Genomic DNA, 24570 nt, shown 5'->3' on the forward strand with positions numbered 1-24570 from the left:
TAGTGTAATGGATAGCGATTCGATAAATGGTCTCCTGTTGGTCAAAACCTGTTCCTGTTTCTGTGAAAGAATCTGAATCCCACTTGAGGTCTAGCTTCCTAACTGCCATCCAACTCCATGGCTCTTTGAGAGACACTGGGAAAGTGCACTAGGTTTTCTCAAAATTTAATTCCTTTGTAAACAGAAATCTAATTACTACATTTTAATTCAAAACCATTTTTCCCTACTGATTGGGAAGATTTCTAAAACATAAGCAAAGACAACTTCCTGTGACTTTCTTCCTTCCTTTCTTCCTTCCTTCCTTCCTTCCTTCCTTCCTTCCTTCCTTCCTTCCTTCCTTCCTTCCTTCCTTCCTTCCTTCCTTCCTTCCTTCCTTCCTTCCTTCCTTCCTTCCTTTCTTTCTTTCTTTCTTTCTTTCTTTCTTTCTTTCTTTCTTTCTTTCTTTCTTCTTTCTCTTTCTTTCTCTTTCTTTCTTCCTTTCTTCCTTTCTTTTCACATCTGTTTACCCAAGGCTAATTTAGGCCAGCAATAAAACAGCAAACTCAGTGCTATTGAAGTTCGGAGGTGGCAGATGAATATGCGTCTTCCAAATAAAAAGCTGGACCATTTGAGAGCCAGGGCAACATTTAAGACACCAAAATAGCAAGATACATGGGACTATCCCACTTTATATCTATGTAAGTAATTTACTTAAATATCTATTAGTTGCTACATAATTCAAAGATAAACATATGTTTTTCTCATATCCTTTTAAGGTCTTGGTAAAGTAAGATCCCCCCCCCCCCAATTGAAATCTTTCTCAAAAGTCTCTATATCATATGTGATTTCTGGGACATATTCTGCTTCCTGCCATTCTTTGCCCAGCTTTGTATAGTTTCTCTGTATGCATTTACAACTTATTACTCAGCCAAGACTTAACATTTCTGTAACTATTCTCCTTGACAGCTCCCTCTTTTCCAGAACATGCCCCTAAATTACCAACCACCTCAGCCTTCCCAGACTTAGATCTCTAATTTCTAAACTCAGGAAGGCTGATGAGCTCTGTTTTGGATCTATATCCCTGTGCCTCCAGTAGGGAAACTGCCACCAGCCAGAAATCTGGGGTGACTACTGGGATCATTTAATGTCTCCAACCTCTTAGCCATCAAAATCCTTCTTTATCTGCTAACCAATGTTTGAAAGTTTTTTTCCATTCTTTGCTCAATTTTCTGGTTGTTTATAACAGGGATTTAATCTAGTATTTGTTACTCCATCATGGGTGGTTAGGGAGTCAGACAAACACAAATTCAATGCTTGTTTTTACCATATAGGTAACTTGAAGAAGTTATTTAATTAGCTCTAAGTCTCAGTCATATCACAAAAATGCAAATAAGAATCTTGAGGGCTCCATGAAGACAGGAAATTTTAAAATACCAAGAATAAGATTTATTAGAAAGTGTGCTCTAAGTGTTAGCTGGTATCATTATCTATAAGCTTTAATGATTATTAATTCATTAATAGAATCCTTTGTAACTCCAAAGAGTAAAACCGATATCAGAAACATCTTATTTATTTATAACATTTATTTTTATTCATCTTTTTATTTTTTATACTCATGTTCATTTCTGAGGAATTGTACATAGGACTGGTTTTATGTTGTCGTAACTATGCTAAAACGATTGCATTGGTGAAAGATAACTTAAAACATCAAGGTCACCTTAACGTAGTTTTTTTCAGATATAGTGTTATAATGCAATTCGGAAAGTAAAGTATAATACAGTTCATATAATTTTGGTTAGAATACTGAAGAAATAATGGAAGTTAATATAGACCCATGGTGTCCACATCTTTGAATTTGCAAATGACTCTGTCAATATCTTTCTAAACATCTACAGACAGGTGGTAAATCTATCTTTCAGAAGTAAATTATATAACCCATCTCTGAAATATTTATTCATCGTTTAGTCCAAGAAGTCAGGTTTCAGCTTCCAAAAGGAAAAACGTCACGTCATGCATGGTTACCTCAGTGCAGTAGTGATACTCACACATGTCTGCATGACAACTATCATCTTAAGAATTGGTGTGATGAGAAAGAATAAGACATTGTCAAGTCATTGTCATGCATCAATTCTCATGATGATTTTATTCAGTCAGCATTGACGTGAACACATATTCCAGTGTTGCTATAAATTACATCATTTGCATAGGCCATCGTTTGCATGTAATCCTCAAGGGTCTGTTTATAAAAATCACCTTTTTCCCTTTTCTCTCACATAAGATGGGTACAATCAGCAGAAAAGACAACAAAATATGTATACAATACAGAGCTATGTTTACTGATTACACTGGTTCGATAACAAAAATGAGAACCATTTCATCTAACCTTCAGGCTAGATCAGAGTTATAATGGTGATATCTTTAACTTGTTGATGCATATTATCTAAATTATATCATGCTAACCTCACTTTCACAAACAAATTTCTAATTGAATTGTCTCCAAAGGGGCTCTTAAAAAAGAATACCTTACACACAGGCTACTGGAATTTTCTGCATTTCAATTTCATTTATTTCAGGTAATATTCCTATTTACTTATAGGATACTTTAAATTCTTGATGTCTGCATACTTTTGCATATTCTTTACATCATTGAATATCCCTTCCCTTTTATCTATGCCTTGATAATCCTTGCTCATCTTTCAAAACTACTTTGTGTCATTCTTTAAGCCTCTCCCGCTGCCCTACCCACGAGTTAGACTCCCCTTTTATGTTTTCTCTTAACACCCTGTGCATAATGAGAACACACACACACACACACACACACACACACACACACACACACACACTTCCTATGTGCCAGGCTGTTACAAGTCCTTTGTTCTTTGCATGCATTAATTCCTTTAATTTCCATTGCAGTTCTATGTGGTAGATAGTATTATTATTTCCATTTTACAGATGAAGAAATAGAATCACAGCAGGTTGAAGAATTGGGAATTTCAATATAATCCAGTTCCAGACTGTTCTTTTTTATTTTTTAATAACTTCATTGAGATATAATTCACATACCATATAATTCAGTCATTCAAAGTGTTCACAATCAGTGGCTTCAGTATATTCACAGTCATGCTACTATCACTGCAATCAGTTTTAGAACTTCAGTCCCCAAAGAAATCCTGTTCCCATTAGCCATCACCTCCCAACTCCTTAATCTTCTCCAGCCTTAAATAATCACTATTCTACCTTCTATGCCTATAAATTTGCCTATTCCTAACATGTCACAAAAGTGGGATCATATGTTGTCTACTGTCACTGATATCTCTCATTAAGCATACAGTTTTCAAGGTTGACCCATGTACAATGTTATCAGTGCTTCATTTTATTTTATTGCAAAATAATAATCCATTTTATGAGTATACTACTTTGTATTTATTTATTCATCAGTTGATGGACACGGGTTGTTTCCATTTTTTTTTTGCTATTATCAATAAAGCTATGAATATTTGTGTACAAGTTTTTGTGTGGACGTATGTTTTCATTTCTCTTGGGAATATATCTGGAGTAGAATTTCTGATTTCTGAGTCATATAGTAACTCTGCATTTAACCATTTAAGGAATTGCCAAACGGTTTTCTAAGTAGCTACACTATTATTCATTCCCACCAGCAATGTATGAGGTTCCAGTTTCTCGACAACCTTGTCAAGAGTCACTATGATCTGTCTTTTTGATTTATAACCATCCTAGAGGGTGTGAAGTAGTAGTTCATTATAGTTTTGATTTGCATTTCCATGACGGCAAATAATTTTGGGAATCTTTTCATGTGCTTATTGACCATTTATATCCTTTCTTTGAAAAACTGCCTGTTTAGATCCTTTGCCCATTTTTAATTGGTTCATTTTTCTTCTTCATATTGAGTTATTCCAACCTTATTATTTATATATACTAAAAATAAGTCCCTTATCAGAAATATGATTTGCAAATATTTTCTACCAAGCCATGAGTTGTCTTTTCACTTCTTTTGATTCTGTCCTTTGAGGCATAAATGTTTTTAATTTTGATGAAATCCAATGTTTTAATTTTTTTTTGATTGTTTGTGCTTCGAGTGTTGTATTTAAGAATCTATTCCCAAAATAAAGTTACAAAGATTTACACCTATGTTTTCTTCTAACAGTTTTATAGATTTAACTCTTACATTTAAGTCTATGATCCATTTGGAGTTTATTTTTTTTAAGTAGGCTCCACGACCGGTGTGGAGCTCAATGTGGGGCTTGAACTCACAACCCTGAGATCAAGACCTGAGCTAAGATCAAGAGTCAGACACTTAACCGACTTAGCCACTCAAGCAACCCTGCAGTTAATTTCTATATATGGTTTGAAGTAGGGATCTGAATTCATTCTTTGCATGTGGGTACCTAGTTGTATTGGCATGATTTTTGAAAAGACTATTCTTTGCCCATTGAATGGTCTTGACACACTTGTTTAAAATCAATTAACCAAGGGTATATGGCTTATTTCTGGTCTCTCAGATCTATTCCACTGATCTAAATGTCTATCTTTAACCAATATGATGCTATCTTGATTACTGTAGCTTTTTAGTAAGTTATGAAATTGAGAGGTGTGAGTTTTCCAACTTTGTTCTTTTTCAAGACTTTCTGTTGTTGCCTTCCCCCCCCCACACTGGTTCTATTACATTTCCACATGAATTTTAGAATAAGCTGGTTAATTATGGCAAAAAAAAAAGCTAGAATTTTGATAGGGATTGCACTGAATCTGTAGATTCATTTGGAGAATATTGCCATCTTAATAATATTGAGTCTTCCATCCATGGCCACAAAATATACCTCCATTTATTTAGGACTTTTTAATTTTTTTCAACTATGTTCCATAGCACATTCAGTGCGCAAAAATTGCAGTTATTTTGTTAAATTTATTCTTAATGATTTTATTCTTTTTGATATATTTAAATGGAAATGCTTTGTAAATTTCGTTTTTAGATTTTTCATTGTTAGTATACAAAAATATGATTGATTTTTTTGTACATTGACCTTGTACCCTGCAAAATTGTTGAAATTATTTATTAACTCAGATAGTATGTGTATGTGTGTGTGTGTATACACGCTTTAGGGTTTTCTATATGTAGATTAAGTTTTAATTCCTCCTTTTTAATCTCATTCCTTTTATTTAATTTCCTTGCCTAATCATGCTGGCTAAAATCTCCAGTACAATATTGAATAGAAATAGTGATAACCAACATCCTTGTCTTATTACTGACCTTAGAAGAGGGAGTTTCCCATTTTTTCCCCAGTAATATGAGTTTTTTATAGATGTTCTTCCTCAAGTTGAGGAAATTCCCTTCTATTACCAGATTGTTGAGTGTTTATCATAAAATAGTATTGGAGTCTATTAAATTCTTTTCTACATCTGTTGAGATGATCATATCACTTCATTCCTTTTTTTTAATTAATATGGTATAGGGCATTGATTTTCATATGTTGAACCAAATTTGTATTTCTAGGATAAATTCCACTTGGTCATGGTGAATAATTCTTCTTGTATGCTCCTGTATTCAGTTTGCTAGCATTTTGTTAAGGATGTTTGTGTCCATACAGATACTGTGTCATATTCATCATAGTCATTAAGCTCCATGATTTACTGGCTGATTGCTTTATTGTTTTTAATAAAGCCCTGGGTGAAAAGTTGGTCATTTGTTTGAACAAAATAAATTTTGGTAGGGGTTATTGCTGAGGTCAGCCTTTAAAAATTTTTATGACCCCAGGAAGGCTATATATAACTATCTCTTTCCCTGGTTTTCACTGGTGAACTAGTTGACTTATGATTTGGCTTGTTGCTCTAAACTTAGAGGAGCCTTTGACATAACTTCCCTGTACTGTTTCAAATAATTGGAGAATGCTTATGTGCTCTCTCTTCTTATGGACTGTCTCTTCCCTGAGCAAAATCTCTGTGCTACTACTCTGAATACTGGGTTGGGTACAGCCTCCAGTCTTCTCCACTCACCTTTGTTGGCTTGGAACATTTAGAATAAGCTGGAGTGATCAAGGTCCCAGTATTCCAGGCCTGCCACACCTGGAGTAGAAACTGCATCCCATGGGTGGGAGCAGAGTAGAGAAAGGGAGCCCCCAAACTGTTAGCCACTCTCACCAGGGATTTAACCTCTTCAGATTAGAGGTGGAAGGTATAAGAAATGCTAGCTGCCTGTTCCTCCAGATGAAATAACTCTTGATTGGGAACTTAGGGGTGAGGGAGCCCTGTCTTCTTGGGAAACCCTGCTTGGAATGGAACTTCCATCAGGCTGAGTTGGGCAGGAGGTGAAATGGAAGGGGAAGGAGCAGGATGAAATTCAGATGCCACAGATTCTTGTTCTGACTGAGTTTTAGATTTTCTTGAGTAAGTGTTACTTCATTTTCTGTATGCCCTTAGAAAAATTTCCAGATTTTAAATGGTTTTATTTGTTTGTTTATTTATGACTCAATTTTTTGGTTGTTTTGCTGGGTAGTAGGTCCATGAACTCCTCACTCTGCCAATGTGGAGGTGAAATTCCTCCAGGGACTATGTTTCTCACCACAATGCTATGCTGTGTACTTCAACATAGTATTTATGACATAGCACTTACTGTACTTTATTGCAACTTCCATTTATTTTATATAACATCCACTGGAGACTTCCCCAGCCAGAGATGCCATTTACGTCTAAGCCCTGAACCAAACTATATTATTTATTAACTCTTCCAAAGGAGCCCTCTTCAGGCATTGCTGTGGGAACTAACAGAGCTTGCCACCTCCTGGCTGTGAGTACACGTCCAGCGGAGCCTCTTGTCAAGCTTACTCTCTTGGTCCCTAACTTTGCCTCTAGTCTCAGGAGACTGATAAGCTGAGACCTCATGAAAGCTTAACCTCTGTGGGGGTTTAAAATGCTGAAGGTTTTCAAGTAGCAAAAACTGGGACTATGTCCTTAGCAAAAAACTGAGGACAATGAATTTCAGGGTTATTACTGAAGTATTTTCTTAGTTATTCATTAATATATAATCTATTTAAAGCTAGCCTGGAATCAAACACAATTCTTATGAGACAATATAATTAGATACACAGAGTTTCAGAAAATTTTAAAGTTTTAATTAGGAGCTTTTCTTATCCTCAGGTATGTTTTTGTTGCTGCTGCTCATTTTTCCTCTAGAAAGCACCAGCTTCACTAGCAGGAGAGTTGTGGTGGCTCTCATTAGCGGGTTTTCAAATTAAGGTAACAGTAACTAGGCCTAAAAGTCATGATTCTGCAATTTATGTGTCTTTGTCTACCTCGGGTCCTATACATAATTTCCCACAAAAATCTGAAGATTGGTGACAATGATGAATTATACTTTTGTGATCACGTATGCTTATTTTTTTCTTTTCTTCAATTTGCACACTGTTCTACTGCAGAGACAATATATCCTATATTTAAAGACACTGTGTACTTTGCTAACTGCTTTCACATAGTTTAAACTATTTACCCATAAAAACCCATTTGATCTCGCTAAAGGCCAGTTTCATTATTTCCCTTTTATGGACAGAAAAACTGAGGTTCAGAATAGCTCTTTGGTTTCCATAAGATCTATTAAGTAGAAAAGCTGGAACTTGAACTGATATCTTTTGACTGGTAAGGCCAGAACTCTCTGCGGTACATGCTAAATGCTTTGTATGAGTGTTTGAGGAGACAAGACTTGGTGAAGAAAAGGCAATGAAATAAGCCGAAGTACTTCCAGTAAGAAAATTAATCACATGTTATTTACTCCTTTGTTATAATGTGTCTCCAGAAGAAACTGTGTTCCTTGATCTTATACTGACATATATAAATTACTATTACTAAACTTCATACTTTCTTATATATTGTACAAATTGAGAATCTGTTGGTTACATAGTAGCCATAATGGCCCTTAACATTAAAAAAAAACCCAGTTTTATTTATTTGTATTTAATATAAGAAGATTAAATTAATTTCTGAAGAGGCACAATCCAAGAGGAAAAAAGAGGTAGGTTCTTTCTTCTATTTGGATTGTTCTTTCCTTAGAAGATCATGAACTATACAGTTGTACTCCATTTTGCTTTTTTTCTCTTTATCCATTTTCCTGATTTTGTCTAATTCTATACTTCATGCAGACTGGGAAAATGAATTATTGAATATCAATAAATTGGAAATGAAAATATTGTGGGGGGGGAAAGGGCTAACAATGACTGCCCCCAAGACCAAGAGAATATTAAATGATTCAATATTATTTCTAACTTCTTGTCATATATGATCTTGCTATTCATAATATGAATGATCCTTGATGTTTTGAGTTATTTTTACTTCTTTACCTTAAAAGCATATAGCTATTTGAACACATTGTAAGTGGGTTAAGTCATTTCCTAGTGTCAGTTCTGTCAAAAGATTTAATAGCTTTGAGTCCTTTGAATTCTGAAAATAATTCTTTATGTTCTTTGTATTTAACACTGAATCTAAATGTAAAATTTTAAGTGTCAGATCAAACCTATAGAATTTATGACACAACAGCTGGTCAAATAACGTATAGATTATATGACTGTATTCCTACTGATTTTGGTCTTTAATAATCTAAAAAGATAACATGGGTTTTATTGATGTGCAAACTAGCTTGTTGCGCATATCCTGTCTCCATCTTCCACCCTCCAAGTTTTTTCTATGAGACATGTAGGACATACATAACAATCCTTCACATTTTGAGGGCTACAACTCAGGTAGTTCTCTGTCAGGGAAGCATTTCCTTATATCCCCAGTTTAGCTATTCATTAGTGCCTCTATTTAGATATTGTCAATATTCTCCAGTAGATGTCATGTTCTATACAATGATCATGCTATTTTATTACCTCTGCATCCCTAGCACCTAGCATAATGCCTAGCATAGAGAGGATGCTGTGTTAATATATAGGTGAATGGTTGGAAAGGCTAAGGAGACACATTTGGAACACTGAATGGGGTGGGCACTAGGACCTGGTTTTCTGAGGAGGCAAAGAGGTAGTTGTTATCCACTCCTGCCTTCCTCACCAAGGTGAGCAGAGGGAGGGAATTCTGGGAGAAGGAATAAATAGCATAGAAATCTTCAAAAACCAAACGCTGCTTTTTCAGCCATTTAGGCTTTGGTGAAGAGTGATGGACCCAGCCAGGGTGATTTTGGAGTTCCGGGAAGTTTGAGAAACCCGGGTCTTCTTCAGAACGGTACAGTGAAAAGCAGGAAGCTTAGTGACTTGTTCAAGATGTAAATAAAACAGATAAAGGAGTCTCCAGCATTCCAACAGAATTGTCTGATTGATTCAGCAAGGTGTAATAAAGGAAAAAAAGATTCAAGGATGAAATCCCATGTTGAAAAAAGAATACCTGTCACTCTAGGCTATCCTTTGCCATCTCTCTTGGAAATTTGGACTTAGTGAATGGAAACCAAAGAATGAGGAATCTTAAGACAACCTCTTTATAGTCTGGTCTATTCACAGACATAGTCTTATGTCCAACATGTTCTTATTTTTAGTAATTACATATAGAAGGGATTTTTTCCTTTTTTCTTTCCTTTTTTCTTTTCTTCTCCCTCTACTCCCCTCTCCCCTGCCCCACCACATACCCCTTCAGGCTATCTGAATATTTTGATTTGTTCGTTCAACAAATATTTACTAATCTATTTTTATATACCATGCATTATAAGTGAAACCAACTTTGTGTCTTATTGTTATAGTTTAGAGGGAGAGTATAACATTCATGAAATTACTACTAAAAAAAAAAAATTAACAGAGTTACAAAGAGTTCTAGTGAAAGAACACAGTGAAATAAGGAATTATATTGTCCTGTAAAGCCACAAAGTCCGTACTAGATGTCATTGCTGAGATTAGATCATAAAAATAGTGCGATATCTGTTCTTCTCTATTTCTTTCCATGTATTTCTCTTAACTTTATCATTCTTTTTCAGCCTCTACAAAATGTATTTAATTCTGAATCCTTCAGACACAGGTTCTATTTTCCGATAGAGAACTTAATAATTTTGATAAAATGGTTTATGTAGAGCTCCTGGAAAGCAGGGACTATATCTTATTTATCTTTGTCTCTCTGGAATTTAGCACAATGTTTAGCTTATAATATATGCTCAATAAATAGTTGAGTCAAGGCTAATGGTTTAGGTCATTTTACCTTTCTCTGATCTCAGATACCATGTAAATTTTCACAGGGAAATAAGGACTGCTGAACCCTAAATTCAAAGAAGCAAGACTAATAATAAGGAAATATTTTAGGAAAAGGAAATTACTCTTAAAATGACAACTCACTTGGCAGCTACCTGCTATACCTTTCTTATGGTGAGCTGCTTGGGGAAACTTACCTTCTTTCAACACATAGTTTGGACTTTGCTTTATGTGGTGTTGGTTTAAGATAAGCTGCATTTGTGTATTTTCTAATTTTATCTTTCTATGATTCTAATAATAGTTTTAGAATAGATAGTAATTTTTAAATTGCTATTACTGTCCTTTTTTTTTTTTATTGGCTTCATTTCCTAATGTTATTTCTTTTCTTTTGGAAGTATTCCTTAAAATAGTCTCTCTCTTTACGATGGCTTCTTGCCCAGATTTGTTGAATTCAACTTTCCAGGAATATCCATTAACTTAATTAATTTTATAAAAATACCCTCCACATATTATTTAACCTAAAATATTTTCAATTATAAAATGCACAATTGTTTTTCCTACCACTAATAAAGATAAAATATGCTGCCAAATATAATTGCGAGGAGCCATTAATTAACTGAAAGACATACCCTGATTTAACAGATATTAAAATGTTAAAAATTGTATAGTTTTGAATTTATAAAATCCAGAAAAATCACCGTTACAGCTTTACCATAAATTTCCAATCATACATTTATACAAAGTTTTAAAATTATTTCCATGGTAATGTCAAAGGAATACGGTGTTGCATACTTACTATAGGACAATGGTATTGCATTTTCTTCAAAACTATTCTGAGAGCTTTAGAAGATAACTGTTAGAACAGAACTCCCAAAAGTCAGTACCTTTGTCTGTTTTGTATGCACCCCAAGCACCTAGAAGAAGGCACTCAATAAATATTTCTCAAATGAATTTATGAGTGAATTCATGTTTCATTAGAGACTCCATGTGTCTGTTTTAAGCAAAACCAAATCAAGCAATAAGAATTACTAATCAGTGAGCTCCTTCTAAATGCCAGTTTATGATTTTAGACATCTTGTACAGCATAGCTTCCTTCTTGATGAAGACTTATTTTTCACTTGGTGCCAACTTCTTTCCATTATATTTCCATAAGTATTATAATAATATTTATAACTCAGTGATGTTTGCAACAACTTTTTGTGAATTACCATGAAAAAACTGAATGATGTAATTGGTCATTTATGGCTATCCATAGTTGCACTACTTTGGAAGTTAAAAGGAAAAAACAAATGTTAACATATGCCTTGTAGTAATACACTTGGTCTACTCAGTAAAAAGTAGAGATTAGTGGGCCAATATAAAAATAAAAAGTTTACAAGAAGGACTAAGTTTGTAGGGTCTGAATTTTATTCTCATTCCATCTTCTCCCATTTCTAAGACATTTATGTAGCTTTGGAGATGGCTGAGTATAAAATTATCCATATATGATACTATTTAGAAAAATGCTCCTAAGTTATCAATCCCATAAATTTGGAACTCTCACATCTCAATAGTTATATTTAACTAACTAACTAACTAACTAACTAACTAACTAACTAACTAACACGAGTTCATTCTGATTCTTAAGGCAGAATATCAGAGAGGCTAAGGACATGGCCTCTAGAGCCCAAATCTCTGGGCTTGAAACTTATCTCCAGCTCTTATTAGATATATGGTCACAGAAATTTAGCTAACATTTCTGTGCCCTATTTTTATCCTTCTAATGTCACTGATACACCGCTTGTAGGGTTTTTATAAGGACTAAAAAAACACATGTAAACTTTTTAACAGGTCCTTTCAAATAGTGGATGCTAGTGGTGGTTTTTCCCTATTTCGCTTCTGGATCCACTGTGCCCTTCACTGCCCTTCTTTGTGTCTGGCAGTCTGACCTTTACGGTCTTCCTTACTTGGGTTCCCTTGCCCCCTGACTTCTGGTTAGATTGTCACCTGGAGACAATGAAGGGATGGAAAGACAGTAGAGTGAAATTGACGTAGCCCCTCTCCCCACTCCCTCACTGCCCGAGTGTGCTCTGGCAGTGACTTTTTCCTGTATGGAAGTTCACAGCTACTATTGAATGGTCTCTCACCCTTGGTTCTAGCTGTTGCCAAATCTCAGTGTTACTTACTCCCCAGGCCCCATCCGACTTCAGGGTCGTCAAGACTTGCTGTGCATCTGGGCCCTGGTGCATCAACACCCCTGCTGATTCCTTTAACCCTATTTATACCTTTGTTAACAATCCCTTTATTTGACTCTCTTTCATTAACCACTAGTGTGTACCATTTATTTTCCCATGGGATCATAAACGGTATGATGCTCAATTATTTAGTTTAAAATAAGTATCAGAGTATTTCTTTCAAGTCAACGAAATATCATTAATAGTGATAGCAATGGGGATTTCAAAACTTAGGTAAAGAAAATCAATTTTATTAACCTGTGTGTCATTATAGCATAAAGGTCCTCAGCACTAAAGAAGGCATGTGTAGAACTGGGACTAGATTGCGGTTAAGATGGAATAAAGACGGAGACTTGCCCTCACGGGCTTTACACATGAACCGTCCTCCTCCTTCTCCCTTCTTGACAGAGTTGGAGGCAAGTACATGGAATAAAAGAAGTGGAATTTATGTGGCCAAATCAAGTTCAATATAAACCAAATCTAAGTTTCAGGGTTTAGTGGGCATCAAGATTTTCTGGATTAAGGGGAGAGTCATTCTTAGCAGAAGCTTGCAAGGCCATGTAAGTAAGAGCTAGATCTGGAAGAGTGCTTATAGGAAATAAATAAGAAGGTCATGGCTGGTTTCCATTCAAACAGGAATTACAGGAAGCAACAGGAAGCCTCCAAAATTATTAAGTAGAATGGCTGCATATTGTGGAGGTGTCGTAAGAGTAAGGACCTTTTACACACTGATAAATCCACATTTCCTCACAGAAGACCTAGGGAAACATCGTTTCTATACCTCCACTCACTAACATGTTTAGGATCTGTTCAGGACTGAGCTTATAGGACACGGAGGCCATTATGAGTCATGAAGGCAAGACTGGGGCATGAACACATTACCATTAGGTGAAGCAATACCATTTCATGCATAGCAATCATTTTGTTCAGCCAGGAAAGGAATTTAAAATAATTTGCCATATTAAGTTTTCCCAATAAAACTCACTGTCATCTTATTCAGAGTTAAGAATTTTTAACCCTCAAGCCAAATAAAATCCTATAGATACCTCAATTCTCATACTTATCACAGTAAGAGTAGAGAGAGTATAATATAATGTTAAGAGAGAAGAGGTTAAGAGGTCTGGAGTCAGTTTGACTTCCTGGATTTGAATCCTAACTCTCTCTGCTATTTACTATCAGTAATCCTCCATATATATATATATATATATATATATATATATATATTTTTTTTTTTCCCAGCCAACCTCTGAGTGTCTCGGTTTCCTCTTCTTCATCCTTGGAATCAGAAAAGTATCTATTTCTTGGAAATACTGTAAGGACTAAATAAGACAATACAGGCAAATAACTTCATAAAGTACATGACATATAGTAAATACTTAATAGTTCTTGCCTGGTTTTCTTTTTGTACCTGCATCTCCCAACAAGATTCTATGTGTACCTTGAGGTATGAATCTACCTATAAGATGAATACATATACCTATGAAATAGGTGTATAATGTAATAGGTATATGTTATTCATTACGTCTATCATACAGTAAAGTATTAAATAAATATATGCTTAGTGACTAAATGAGATTAGCTTGCCTTAGAAATATGAAACTCAAAGACAAAAACAATGTAGATATATTGTTTTTATTGAAGTTGTCTCCTGAGATTCCTTGTTAATTACTAGAAAGGAGACTATTAATAGTTCACTCCACTTTAAATGTCTGTCTTTTTTTTTTTTTAATATTAGCACATCATTGCAAATGCATATCCATAGCCTTGGATGCATACAGAAGCACCCTCACATTCAAGTTGTCAAGTACTCATAATATAATTATTTGCCAAAAATTAAAAATCTTATCAAAATAATAACTAATAATAAATCATACGCACCAAAAAGGGGGGGATAGACTACTCATGTGAACATACTCTTACAGAGAATAATACAGATCTTTTTTTTAAACAATGAAATCATGTTGAGTCCACTTAATTTGTATTAAACAATGTATAAGGGACAGTCATTGCTGTTATAAACTTTGCTAGATACTCAATTGACAGCAATTTAAAAAAAAACTGGTTTCTTCCATCTACTAATTCTGCAATTTATTCAGCCTATAGATAAGACTTCTTCAAATTTAAAAACAAGTAGGCTTTTCTGGGGGCACCTGGGGCTCAGTCATTGGGCATCTGCCTTCAGATCAGGTCATGATCCTAGGACCCTGGGATCTAGTGTTAAGTGCTGGGCTCCCTGCTCAGCAGGAAGTCTGTTTCTCCCTATCCCACTCTGGCTGCTGTGTTGCCTCTCTCACTGTCTCTCTCTTTGTCAAATAAATATATAAAATCTTAAAAAAAAAAACAAGTAGGCTTTTCTGAAGAAAAATAAAGTTAACAACTATGGACGTTTTGAAACTGACTATAAAATAGCATAAGCCTAAACTCATAGAAATAATAACAAGGGAGAAAGCATATTTTCCTGCTTTATGGCTATTTAGACAGTATCCATTTGAGTATTTTGCTGTTAAAAATATCTATATTAACATGTATTTTTATATGTTTAATAAAAGAGAAAATAATAATATACAGAATAATAATAGTTACGATTTGATTTTCTAAGTAAATGTAATTGTAATAAATATTTTATATGCATAATTCCATTTAATATTCACAGAATCACCAGATGGTAAGCTTCATAAAGACAGAATCATATCTATCCATTTCTTTATTCATTAGTGGTCCCCAGTAATCAGCACGGAGCTTGAATACAGTTGATCCTCAATAAATATTTATTAAACAATTGGATGATCTTTCCTTTGAAGTAGGTTCTTGCTAGAAAAGCATTGTTTTAGTCTGCCAATCTTTGAGTATTACTGAATGTCCTACTCTACCCTTGTTTGGCATGGTTACTCTTATTTACGCATACTTACAGTGACAGAATGCCGGAGGGAGACCTTTACTTTATCATGTATAGCAAACTGGGCCTAAACTGTCTCAGAAAGTTACTGACAAAAGCATGTAATTAAAAGTAAAGCCTGCAAAAATCTGATTCTGATCCAAATAAATTGAAGGTTGGAAAATATGACCATTAACCATATGTTTGAAAGCACAGTAAGGATTTGTTAAAAGTTCTTTTAAGATTATGGCATCATTTAATAAAACATAAACAAATGAAGGATAAAGTAACTTCTAGAAGCCAGAACCAAAAGGTTCAGGTCAGACTTACCAGAACAGTCACTACACGTAGAACCACTCCACGCATGTTATTCTCTAGTTTCTTGTCGGTCAGTGACCCGTTCAGCCCTGTGACAGGATTCCAGCACCCAAGCTGAAAGGTAAAATAGCTTGGTCACTTTCCCGCCTGAGGAACAGTCCAATCACCTATGCAACAATCTTTCAGAAAACTGTGTGATCTCTCTTGGAATAACTGGTATAGGAAGGGTCCTGCACAGGTTTTCTTTTTTAATAGCAAATGAAGCAATCAGAAATTCCATTTCCTGCTTTTAAATATCATTATATGGCATATGACAGTATCCAATATGCTTTAGGAGACTCACTAAGGACATGGACTTAATAAGGAGTTATAATACACTAATAACTCAGTCCCAGTAATGCACTAATTGGAAAAATAATAGCGCATATAATTCTAGTATAATGTCTGTTCTTAATATAATTCAATTATTATGCAAGTTAGATATTCTTATAGTTTCAATGGTTTTAGTTAGATATTACACTGCTTTTATTGGAAAAAATGACAAGATTTTTAATACAGTTAGAAGGGTTTCTGCTTTTATTTGAGGGGAAAAATCATGTATATGGCTTTGTTGTTTTCAAGTATTCACAGTACATACAACAATATAATTTGCCTTTTTTGTCAGTGCTATCAATTTCCTTGGAATATTCTGGCAGCAGTCTTTCCCTTAAAGTCTTGTAATGATTCACTGCTCTTTACACTCCAAACACTGGTTTAATTTTACATCCTCATGTAGTTCTTAGCTCTTGTAATATCCAAATCTGAGGGCTACCCGTTTTAAAATCACTGCCTATAAATCACAACAGGATAAAAACTGATGATTTTCAATTCAGAAATAAGGAGAAAAAAAAAGAGATTGTGACTCGAATTAGCAGATAACTCAAGGAGCAAAGCTGCAAAGAGAATGTTGTAATGCACATCTTGGGAAGAAATGTCATACTATTAATTCTGATGCTAGATCCATGAGCCTTCACTTTGGGGAACCTATTCCATATTTGCATACTTAAAAAATGTAACAGATTCGTCCTATTTGGAGACTGCTCTAATTGACTGAATGGTTTATAGGGCACCTGCCTATTTGTGCTGCTTCCTCCTGAAGACTAATTTATTTCCTTGTATTGCATTTTTTTTTTTTTGTGGCTTCCAAAGTTGGCACATACTGGCAAGTCTCCTTCACAAATAAAAGATTTAGGTGCTTCCTATTAAAACTCAAGTTTCTCTTTGAGTCCCCAAGAGGTGTTTAATTAAGAAACCTAAAATGTACACAATATATCTTAAGGGTAGGGATGTCACAATATAAACAAAAAAACCAGCTTTTTCTGTATTAATATAATTTGGAAAGGGCTGCTAATTGCAGGTTTCAGCTATAAAAGCACATTAAATTCATACCATGATATGTCATTCTTAGTTACCTAAAAAGTCTAATTAGAACTTAGATCCAATTAGCAAATCCAAATGTGTTCAAAGTCTAATTATCAGAGATAGTGTAGCCCTCTTGTTCAATTTAAAACCTTATGAAATTTCTTTTGAGCTTTTGTTCTCTTCTCAGGTCAACCAAAGTCTATGCTCAATTACATTTCTTGATGTGCACTTTTTCTAGTAACTTTTTCAAGAAGATTTTATTTTCTTAGACTAAATTAATACTGGTGGAAAAGTGGTTTATGACATTAAGTGAAGACCTAATACACTATCCACCTTTTACAGTTATATTACTTAATTCTAAGCTTAATGAAGAGCTTTTAGGACATCACGTTGTTCAAAGTAAATATGGCTAAGCTGCCAAAGGAATGCAAGGATCTCTTTTTTTGTGCTCCTTGGTGAATCTACTGTCAGTTTGCCTAAGTAAATGACATCTATTAATGCCAAGTTGACCATAGCATTTTGGTGTATTGACTAGTCAAAATATTTATTGCTGGAATAACAATAAAACTTGAGTAGTTTGTTTCAACGATGCTCTGGACAAACATTTAAAAATATATAATTTCCAGCTTCTTAATTATGTCTTCCTTTAAACATAACTAAATGTAGTCAATGGTTTAAAAATTCTAAGGCACTCAAATATTTGGAGTTTTGAAATAACAATAATAAAACATTTGTCTTCAGACCTGGGCAATAACTTAAACATTTGTGTACATATATGATGTGTACATATATAATGTTTCTTCCCACTTTAAAAAAAATATTTGGCCAAGTTCTTTCTCATATATATTACAAGACATCGTTTTCTCCTTTGCCTGATGGCTTTTCCCATTTCTATTTTCTCTCTCTCCTCACCCCCCTTTGCTTGCTATTTGACTCACGTGTCTTTTGATCATAGCACTTGTAAAGTTGTTTCTGTTCATCATAACAGCAGTTGGGATTTTAGGATTGGTAACACCCTTTACTTAATTCAGTTCTTCATATGTACAAATCTAACACTTAAGTTAGCTGCATATTAGCTATGGACACCAAGAGTTAGGAATTTCAGAGACTAAATTTTGAGGTAGAGAAAGTTGAGAATACAGATTATCTGGAAAACTACGAATAAAATATATCCACTTGTCACATATCAAAATGGGGCAAAACAAAGAAATCATTCAGAAATTAAAATAGTACTTATTCCCTATACTGAATAGAACTATTTTTTTAACATTTTTTGGAATAATTTCTAAGTGTTAGTGATGATACTGAGCTCCTTATACCTGATATCATTTAAGCCTCAAAATAACTTTATGAGAATGTGTTGTTATAATTATTATTTTATAAACATAGAATCTAAGGGCTCATCTAAAGTCACATAATTACTAAGAGATGAAACTAGGATTTAAACTAGTGCTTTTAAAAATCCATATTTGGGGTGCCTGGGTGGCTCAGTTGGTTAAGCATCTGCCTTCAGCTCAGGTCAAGATCTCGGGCTCCTGGGATGGAGCCCCACATTGGGCTTCCTGCTCAGCAGGGAATCTGCTTCTTCCTTCTCCCTTTGCCTTCCCCTTCTCCTGCTTGTGCTCTCTCTCTCAGGTAAATAAACAAATTCTTTAAAAAAATAACATATAGAAGTCCAGATTCAGTGCTTTCAACTGCAGTGCTGTTTTATAGCTTATGAATTTTTTTCATAAATATGATCTATTTAAGGTAGGTAGACAAAATATTATTCCCATATTTTAGTAAAAAAATAAGACTCAGAATTGTAAAATGGTTCCCTCAAAAAACAGCTGGTGAATTTACATTTTGGCAATACAATTGAAAAGGCAAATCATCATTATCATCATTTTTATTTTAAAAAATTTAATGTGTACATAGTACATAGTATATATTAATCCTCTGAGGTCTTTACTTATATATATTAATTAATTTACTTCTCAACACAATACAATGAGAAAGGCAACATTATTGTCTCCATTCCACAGAAGGGGAAACTGAGGATTGAGAGGCTGTGCTCCTTCCACTGTGTTATCTTTTATCCATTTAAGCAGTCAAGAGGCATTGAGTAGAATAAAGAAAGTAGTAGAAAAATGAAATGGACAAGAGATTCTCAAAAACATTTCTGGAAATCTCTACTTTGTGTCACCAAATTACTAAAGATAAGTGTGGAACACATTTCATTCATCCTAAGTCTGTTGATGCTTCTCAAAATATATACTAAAGATAAATGAGGAAATAAACAACAGCAACACACGAGAAAATGTTGATTATTCACACCTTTTTGAAGGATTTTTGAAGTTCCTTAATTTCAAATTCCTTAATTTCTGTTCATAGCCACTCATCTCCCTGAGGTTCCCTTCAAGCTTTTCTGTTTGATTGTAATAGCTCCTTTCAATAATAAGCAATACAAATGAGTTAGGTTCACACAGATTCAAATTGAATTTGTATCTACAACGGGTCATATTCCTTGCAGCGTGAGAAGATTGACAGGCACAGTGTTTGATAAAAAAAAAAAAAAAGCCTAGAACAATTTCGTTTACGTTCAAGTGTGAAGCTTATCTAACTACTTCTCTGGTTTCATTGTTAGAAATTCTATTAACTTGATTTCTCTGGATATGTGGAGAAGGTTGTTTTTGTCTGATTGTGTTTTTATTTTTGTTCCTCCCCCTCCTTTTTTTTAAACAATGAGGCCAGAGACTAAGAAAGATAATGCACACAGAATCTTATAATGCTATCTATTCAGCTGAGCACTTTCTAATAAAAAATAAAAAATAATAAAAGTGACCCCTGCAGCACATGAGATTTACAGAAAGTCATACTGCTGATGGCAAAACAAGATTCACTATCTCCCATGGTCTGACAGTCCAGAGAAAATCTAGAAGGGATTAAAAAAATAAAGACCAATTCAATTTCCTTTCAATTACAGTATATTGATTTCCTATAGTATTATCCAGTTACTGCTGAAAGTCACTTTAAAAACTTAAAAATGCTTAATGCTTTAATTATCCCCTTCATTGGAGCTTTAGCAATAATAATCTTGTTGCTCTCTGCTAAAATCAATGTAATATCTTGTGTTCAACAAAATGGTTAATGTATTTGCATGAGGATAGTAATACGCTCCTAACATGATGTGTTATGTCACTAGTAAATGACCAAGTTTTAGATCTTTATCTTTTCCTTTCAATATTTCCTCTTTTCATTTGTTCATGGGCTTTAAAGGATGACGTTTGACTAGGTTTTGCATCACTATTTTTCAGGCAGTGTTACAATGTCAAAAAAGAGCTGAACTGTTCAACTTTAATTTTACGCTTAATAGTTATAGGCCTTAATAACAGGAGTCAAGAGAGCTCTTAATCGAATACCAAATGGGATTCCGTACATTTATTAGCTCGTATTCATATGGAATAACCGAAGCCTGGCTATAGCACGGAAGCTCCGGCTGCAGGACACAAACTCCCCACCGCACTGTGGGCTGTGTGCTGCCAGCCACTACGTTGCCTTTATTGGCTTTCTCAGCCTTCAAAGGAAAAAAGGGAACAATAAGGCATAGGCAAAGTAGCTGAAAGCTAACCATTTAGAAATGCACAGCATTTATTTGGTAGATATTACTTCTATAATGGGATAGAAAGTGTAAAAAGAAATACACATGGCAGGTTGGCTCAGATACATGTTTATAGAGTTAAATTGGAATGTTTCTTTTCTTTGATATGTACAGAAATGTAATAATCTTTTTGGTGATATTTCCACCTGTAAAACAGGTTCGATTTGTACGACTTGCTCCCTAGGGGATGATTATTTCCTCCTAAGATTCTACTCCTACAGCTTGGGCATTACCATGAAGAAGTAGATTACGTGAAATAGCCTTAGCACTTCAGTTTCCTTTAGGAGAAAATATCTTTGAAAAAAAATCAGAAAAAATATCCCCTGATTCCGCTGCTTACATTTCCCTGTATTGCTGCTGAAACAAAATTTCTGTACCATGTAACAACACACATGTAAAATAAGATGAACTTAGCTGATATTCACAAATGAAGAATATAAACATGAGAAGCTATAGATCCAAAAAAATAGCCCAAAGACGTTTTATGCAGCCATAATAACTACTCTCAGTTATCACCTGGCATTTAACTGATATAATAATATTTTACCATTATTATAAGTTTTCCCTTCTTGTATAATTCTTGTTGGTGTAAAATTACTGTTACACTATATCAAGAGGCCATATATCATAGTGGCTAAGATCACAAACTCTAGAACCAGACTGCTTAAGTTCAAGCACCTACTCTGACACTTGCTGGCATGTGTCATTGGGCCTCAGTTTTCTCACCTCTCAAAGGGGTATAAGTGACTTCCTCACAGGATTTGAGGGATTATTAACTGACTTAATATATGTCAGGTATTTAGAAGTGTTCTTGGCACATAACGACTAAAGAAGTGTTAATTATTATCATTCCTATAAAATCAGCACTCTTGTTTCTTGCTGAGCCTCATCATTTGGAGTCCCTCCCTAGTTTCAGCGTGGAAGCATGCCTCTAAAACTATGTTCTCAACGTTAGCTACATATTAGAGTCACCCCAAAATTTTAAAAACTTCTGATGTGCCAGCATAAACCCAGAACAATTAAGTCCAAATCTCCAGGGATGGGATCCAGGCATCAGTATTATTTATGGCTCTCCAGGGGATTGCAACCTCTAGCCAAGATTGAGAAGTCCTGCTCTAAAGCTTGCCTTAACACCCAGGGAACACAGTCTCATAGAATGGCTACTTAACCTTATTGATTGAAGGCATCATTTTCACTGGCTTCCTTTACAAAAGTTAACTAGGGACACTTTCTCAAACAAACAAACGATTTTATTTTTCTTGTTCTAAATAGGATAGGAGGCTATAAACCTTATCATAGTATTGATGTAATAGAACATGGTAGGTCCCAATAAATAGCTGATAAATTAATTGCATTCATTAAAACTCCTGTTGTCCTCTTTCTTCTCCCTCTTTTTCTCTTTCTTTCTCCTTCTTTTTCTTTTTCTTCTTTTTTTTTTTTGTCTCTCTAGTTCAAACTGAATGAAAAACACAAAACATCCCCTATCTGAGATCGTGTCCTGTTATTACATTGTACCCTTGCCAATTTTTATAATTCTTTAGGGTGATTCCCTTCACTCAAATTCTACTACCTTTTTTTTTTTTCTGATCGGATTTTTTCCCTAATAATATTTTAGCATTTAATGATTACAACCTGATAAAAGTTGCTGGATTTTCTTCTCTTTCATTCTTTGCTATCTCGAGATGTTTTAAAGGGGGAATCTTCATTTTAAAACCACATTAGAATTCTCTTTCTTTTCTTGTCCGTTAAATGATTAACCACTTAAAGTCAGGGGCACCCTCTTAATCATCTGCGTGCCCCGTGTCTATTACAGTGTTTTGCATAAGTAAAATATTTATTTTTTTGAAATTACGAAGTTAACGTACACTTAAAAAGTGTAATGTAAGGCATTTCTATTGTACTGTAGATCTTTGTTCCCAAACAATCTAAAATCTGAAGTCCAGACATCTTTTTATATTTTACTATCTCTTCAATTTTCTGCTTAGATAACTCAAAGTCACCTCAAATATCTAAAAGAGTAAACTCATAATCTACCTCCTACCATCCATTCTTCCACTAGCCAGAAACTAACAAATCCATCTTACAACCACACATATCTAATCCATTGCCAATCTGCCAATTTCCCTTCCAAAAACAAACTCCAGAATCCATTTAACTCCATCTCCTTGCCACCAGCCTAGTTAAGCTAACTTCATTGCTTCTTTTTTACAGTCTTCACTCTATGTTGTAACATAAATTTAGATATGATGCCGTCTAAAATCTTTCCACAGTTTTCTGTCATTATCAAGAGAAAGACTAAACTTTTAACGTGGCCAACCAAGACCTGTGGTTTGTCACATTTTACATTCACAATCTCATGTCACACCACATTCTCTCTCAGTGTTTGAACTTCAACCTTACTCATTTGCCTTCAGTTTCTTGAGTTAGACATAATCCTCCTGCCTTAAGGATTTAAACATTATTTCTCAAACATTGAAGGATATCAGAATTACTTGGGAGTGAAAACAAAACAAAAAACAAAAAACAATGCCACAGCTATATTCCATGCCAACAAAATCAGAATTTCTGAGCATGAAATGAAGACACAAGTATTTTTTAAAGTTTCCAAGATGGGGCACCTGGGTGGCTCAGTCGGTTAAGTGGCTGACTCTTGGTTTCAGTTCAGGTCATGATCTCAGGGTTGGGAAATCGAGCCCCACAGCATTGGGCTGTGCACTCAGTGGGGAGTCTGCTTGAGGATTCTCTCTCTCCCTCTCCCCACCCCCTGCACCCACCCCATGCACATGGGAGCATGTGCTCTCTCAAATAAATAAATAAATCTTAAAACAAGTTTCCAAGATGATTCTAAAGTGTAGCCAAATTCGATAATCAATGGTTTTGATATAATTCTCCTTGATTGGAAGAATCTAGACACCTGCCATTCTTCAATGAATTACTGAGTTCACTCTTACTCATCCTTTACATCTCAATGTAAACATATATAGGTTAGTGCAAACCTTCCCTGATTACCTGTCCCAACCTCCCAGGTTAGCTCTTGCCCCTCCGATGTAGTATCATGTTCCCCTTCTTCATAGATTAACATTTATTGTACTAATTATCTGTAAGTTTTCATCAAGTCAGGAAAAATTACTGTTTTTGTCTCCCCACTACCTTCTTAAATACATAATTCCTGGCACAAAGTAGGACTTCCATTTTTACTGAATACTAAAACAAATTTAGATGATTTTTAAACAGGAAACTTCATACATCTTGCAGTGATTGCTGATTATTTTTTAAACAATGCCTTAAATGAGGATCTCAGTAGATAGCCAAGATGCTACGCTGCCAGCTACTAAATTTTTGTTTGTTTGTTTTTGGAAATGTAGATTTGCAACTGTCACTCTTCCTGGGTACAGAGAGGATAAGCTCTCCATAATAAGATCAAGGAATGGTTTTCAGAAACCTTCAATATGAGGAATGATGACATTACCTAACACTGTAGAGAATAAAATAAGTTGTTATATTAGTCCTATCATTTGAACAATTATATAACAACTACAACAATAGCAATAATAAGAGTAAAACATAACCTATGATAGATGTTTCTTATATTCCAAGCCTCATTTTAGGACATGTACCTACACTATCTCACTAAAAGGAGAACCACAAAATATCCATGAAATATGAAGTGTTGAAACTTTAGGAGATAAAACATTACCCATCTCCAAGGGGAAAGCTCTCTCAACAATGCAAAATCCTCTTGAAGAGTACAGCTCCTGGCCAAAAACCTATGAATGACTTTTTGGGCCTGAATCCAGGCAATTAGGATGGCTTTTTGAAGGCCTATTGAAGGCAGTTGTAGTCAAGAACTCAGGTCCCTTTGGCTGCCCACATTTTTAGGCAGTATCTGCCTGCTTAGCCCAGGAGGCTCCATTCAGAGGCCTCTCTATCTGGGCCTTGGCCTGAGGCCTTTCCCCAGGAGTCTCTGCTGAGAACATC

General features: G+C 34.8%; 1 protein-coding gene across 2 annotated transcripts in view; it reads right to left on the minus strand.

Annotated features, from left to right (window-relative positions):
* The window catches only part of GRID2 (glutamate ionotropic receptor delta type subunit 2), a 1348780-nt gene that overhangs the window by 308178 nt on the left and 1016032 nt on the right, over positions 1-24570 (minus strand). For both annotated transcript variants that reach the window (XM_087863984.1, XM_045791965.2), the window contains exon 9: positions 15564-15665. In XM_087863984.1, coding sequence (XP_087720110.1) covers positions 15564-15665 — 102 coding nt within the window. The remainder of the gene's footprint in view (positions 1-15563; positions 15666-24570) is intronic.

Source organism: Ursus americanus, chromosome 8, assembly GCF_024610735.1.
Source record: "Ursus americanus isolate L20-20 chromosome 8, mUrsAme1.1.p, whole genome shotgun sequence".
NCBI lineage: Eukaryota > Metazoa > Chordata > Mammalia > Carnivora > Ursidae > Ursus > Ursus americanus.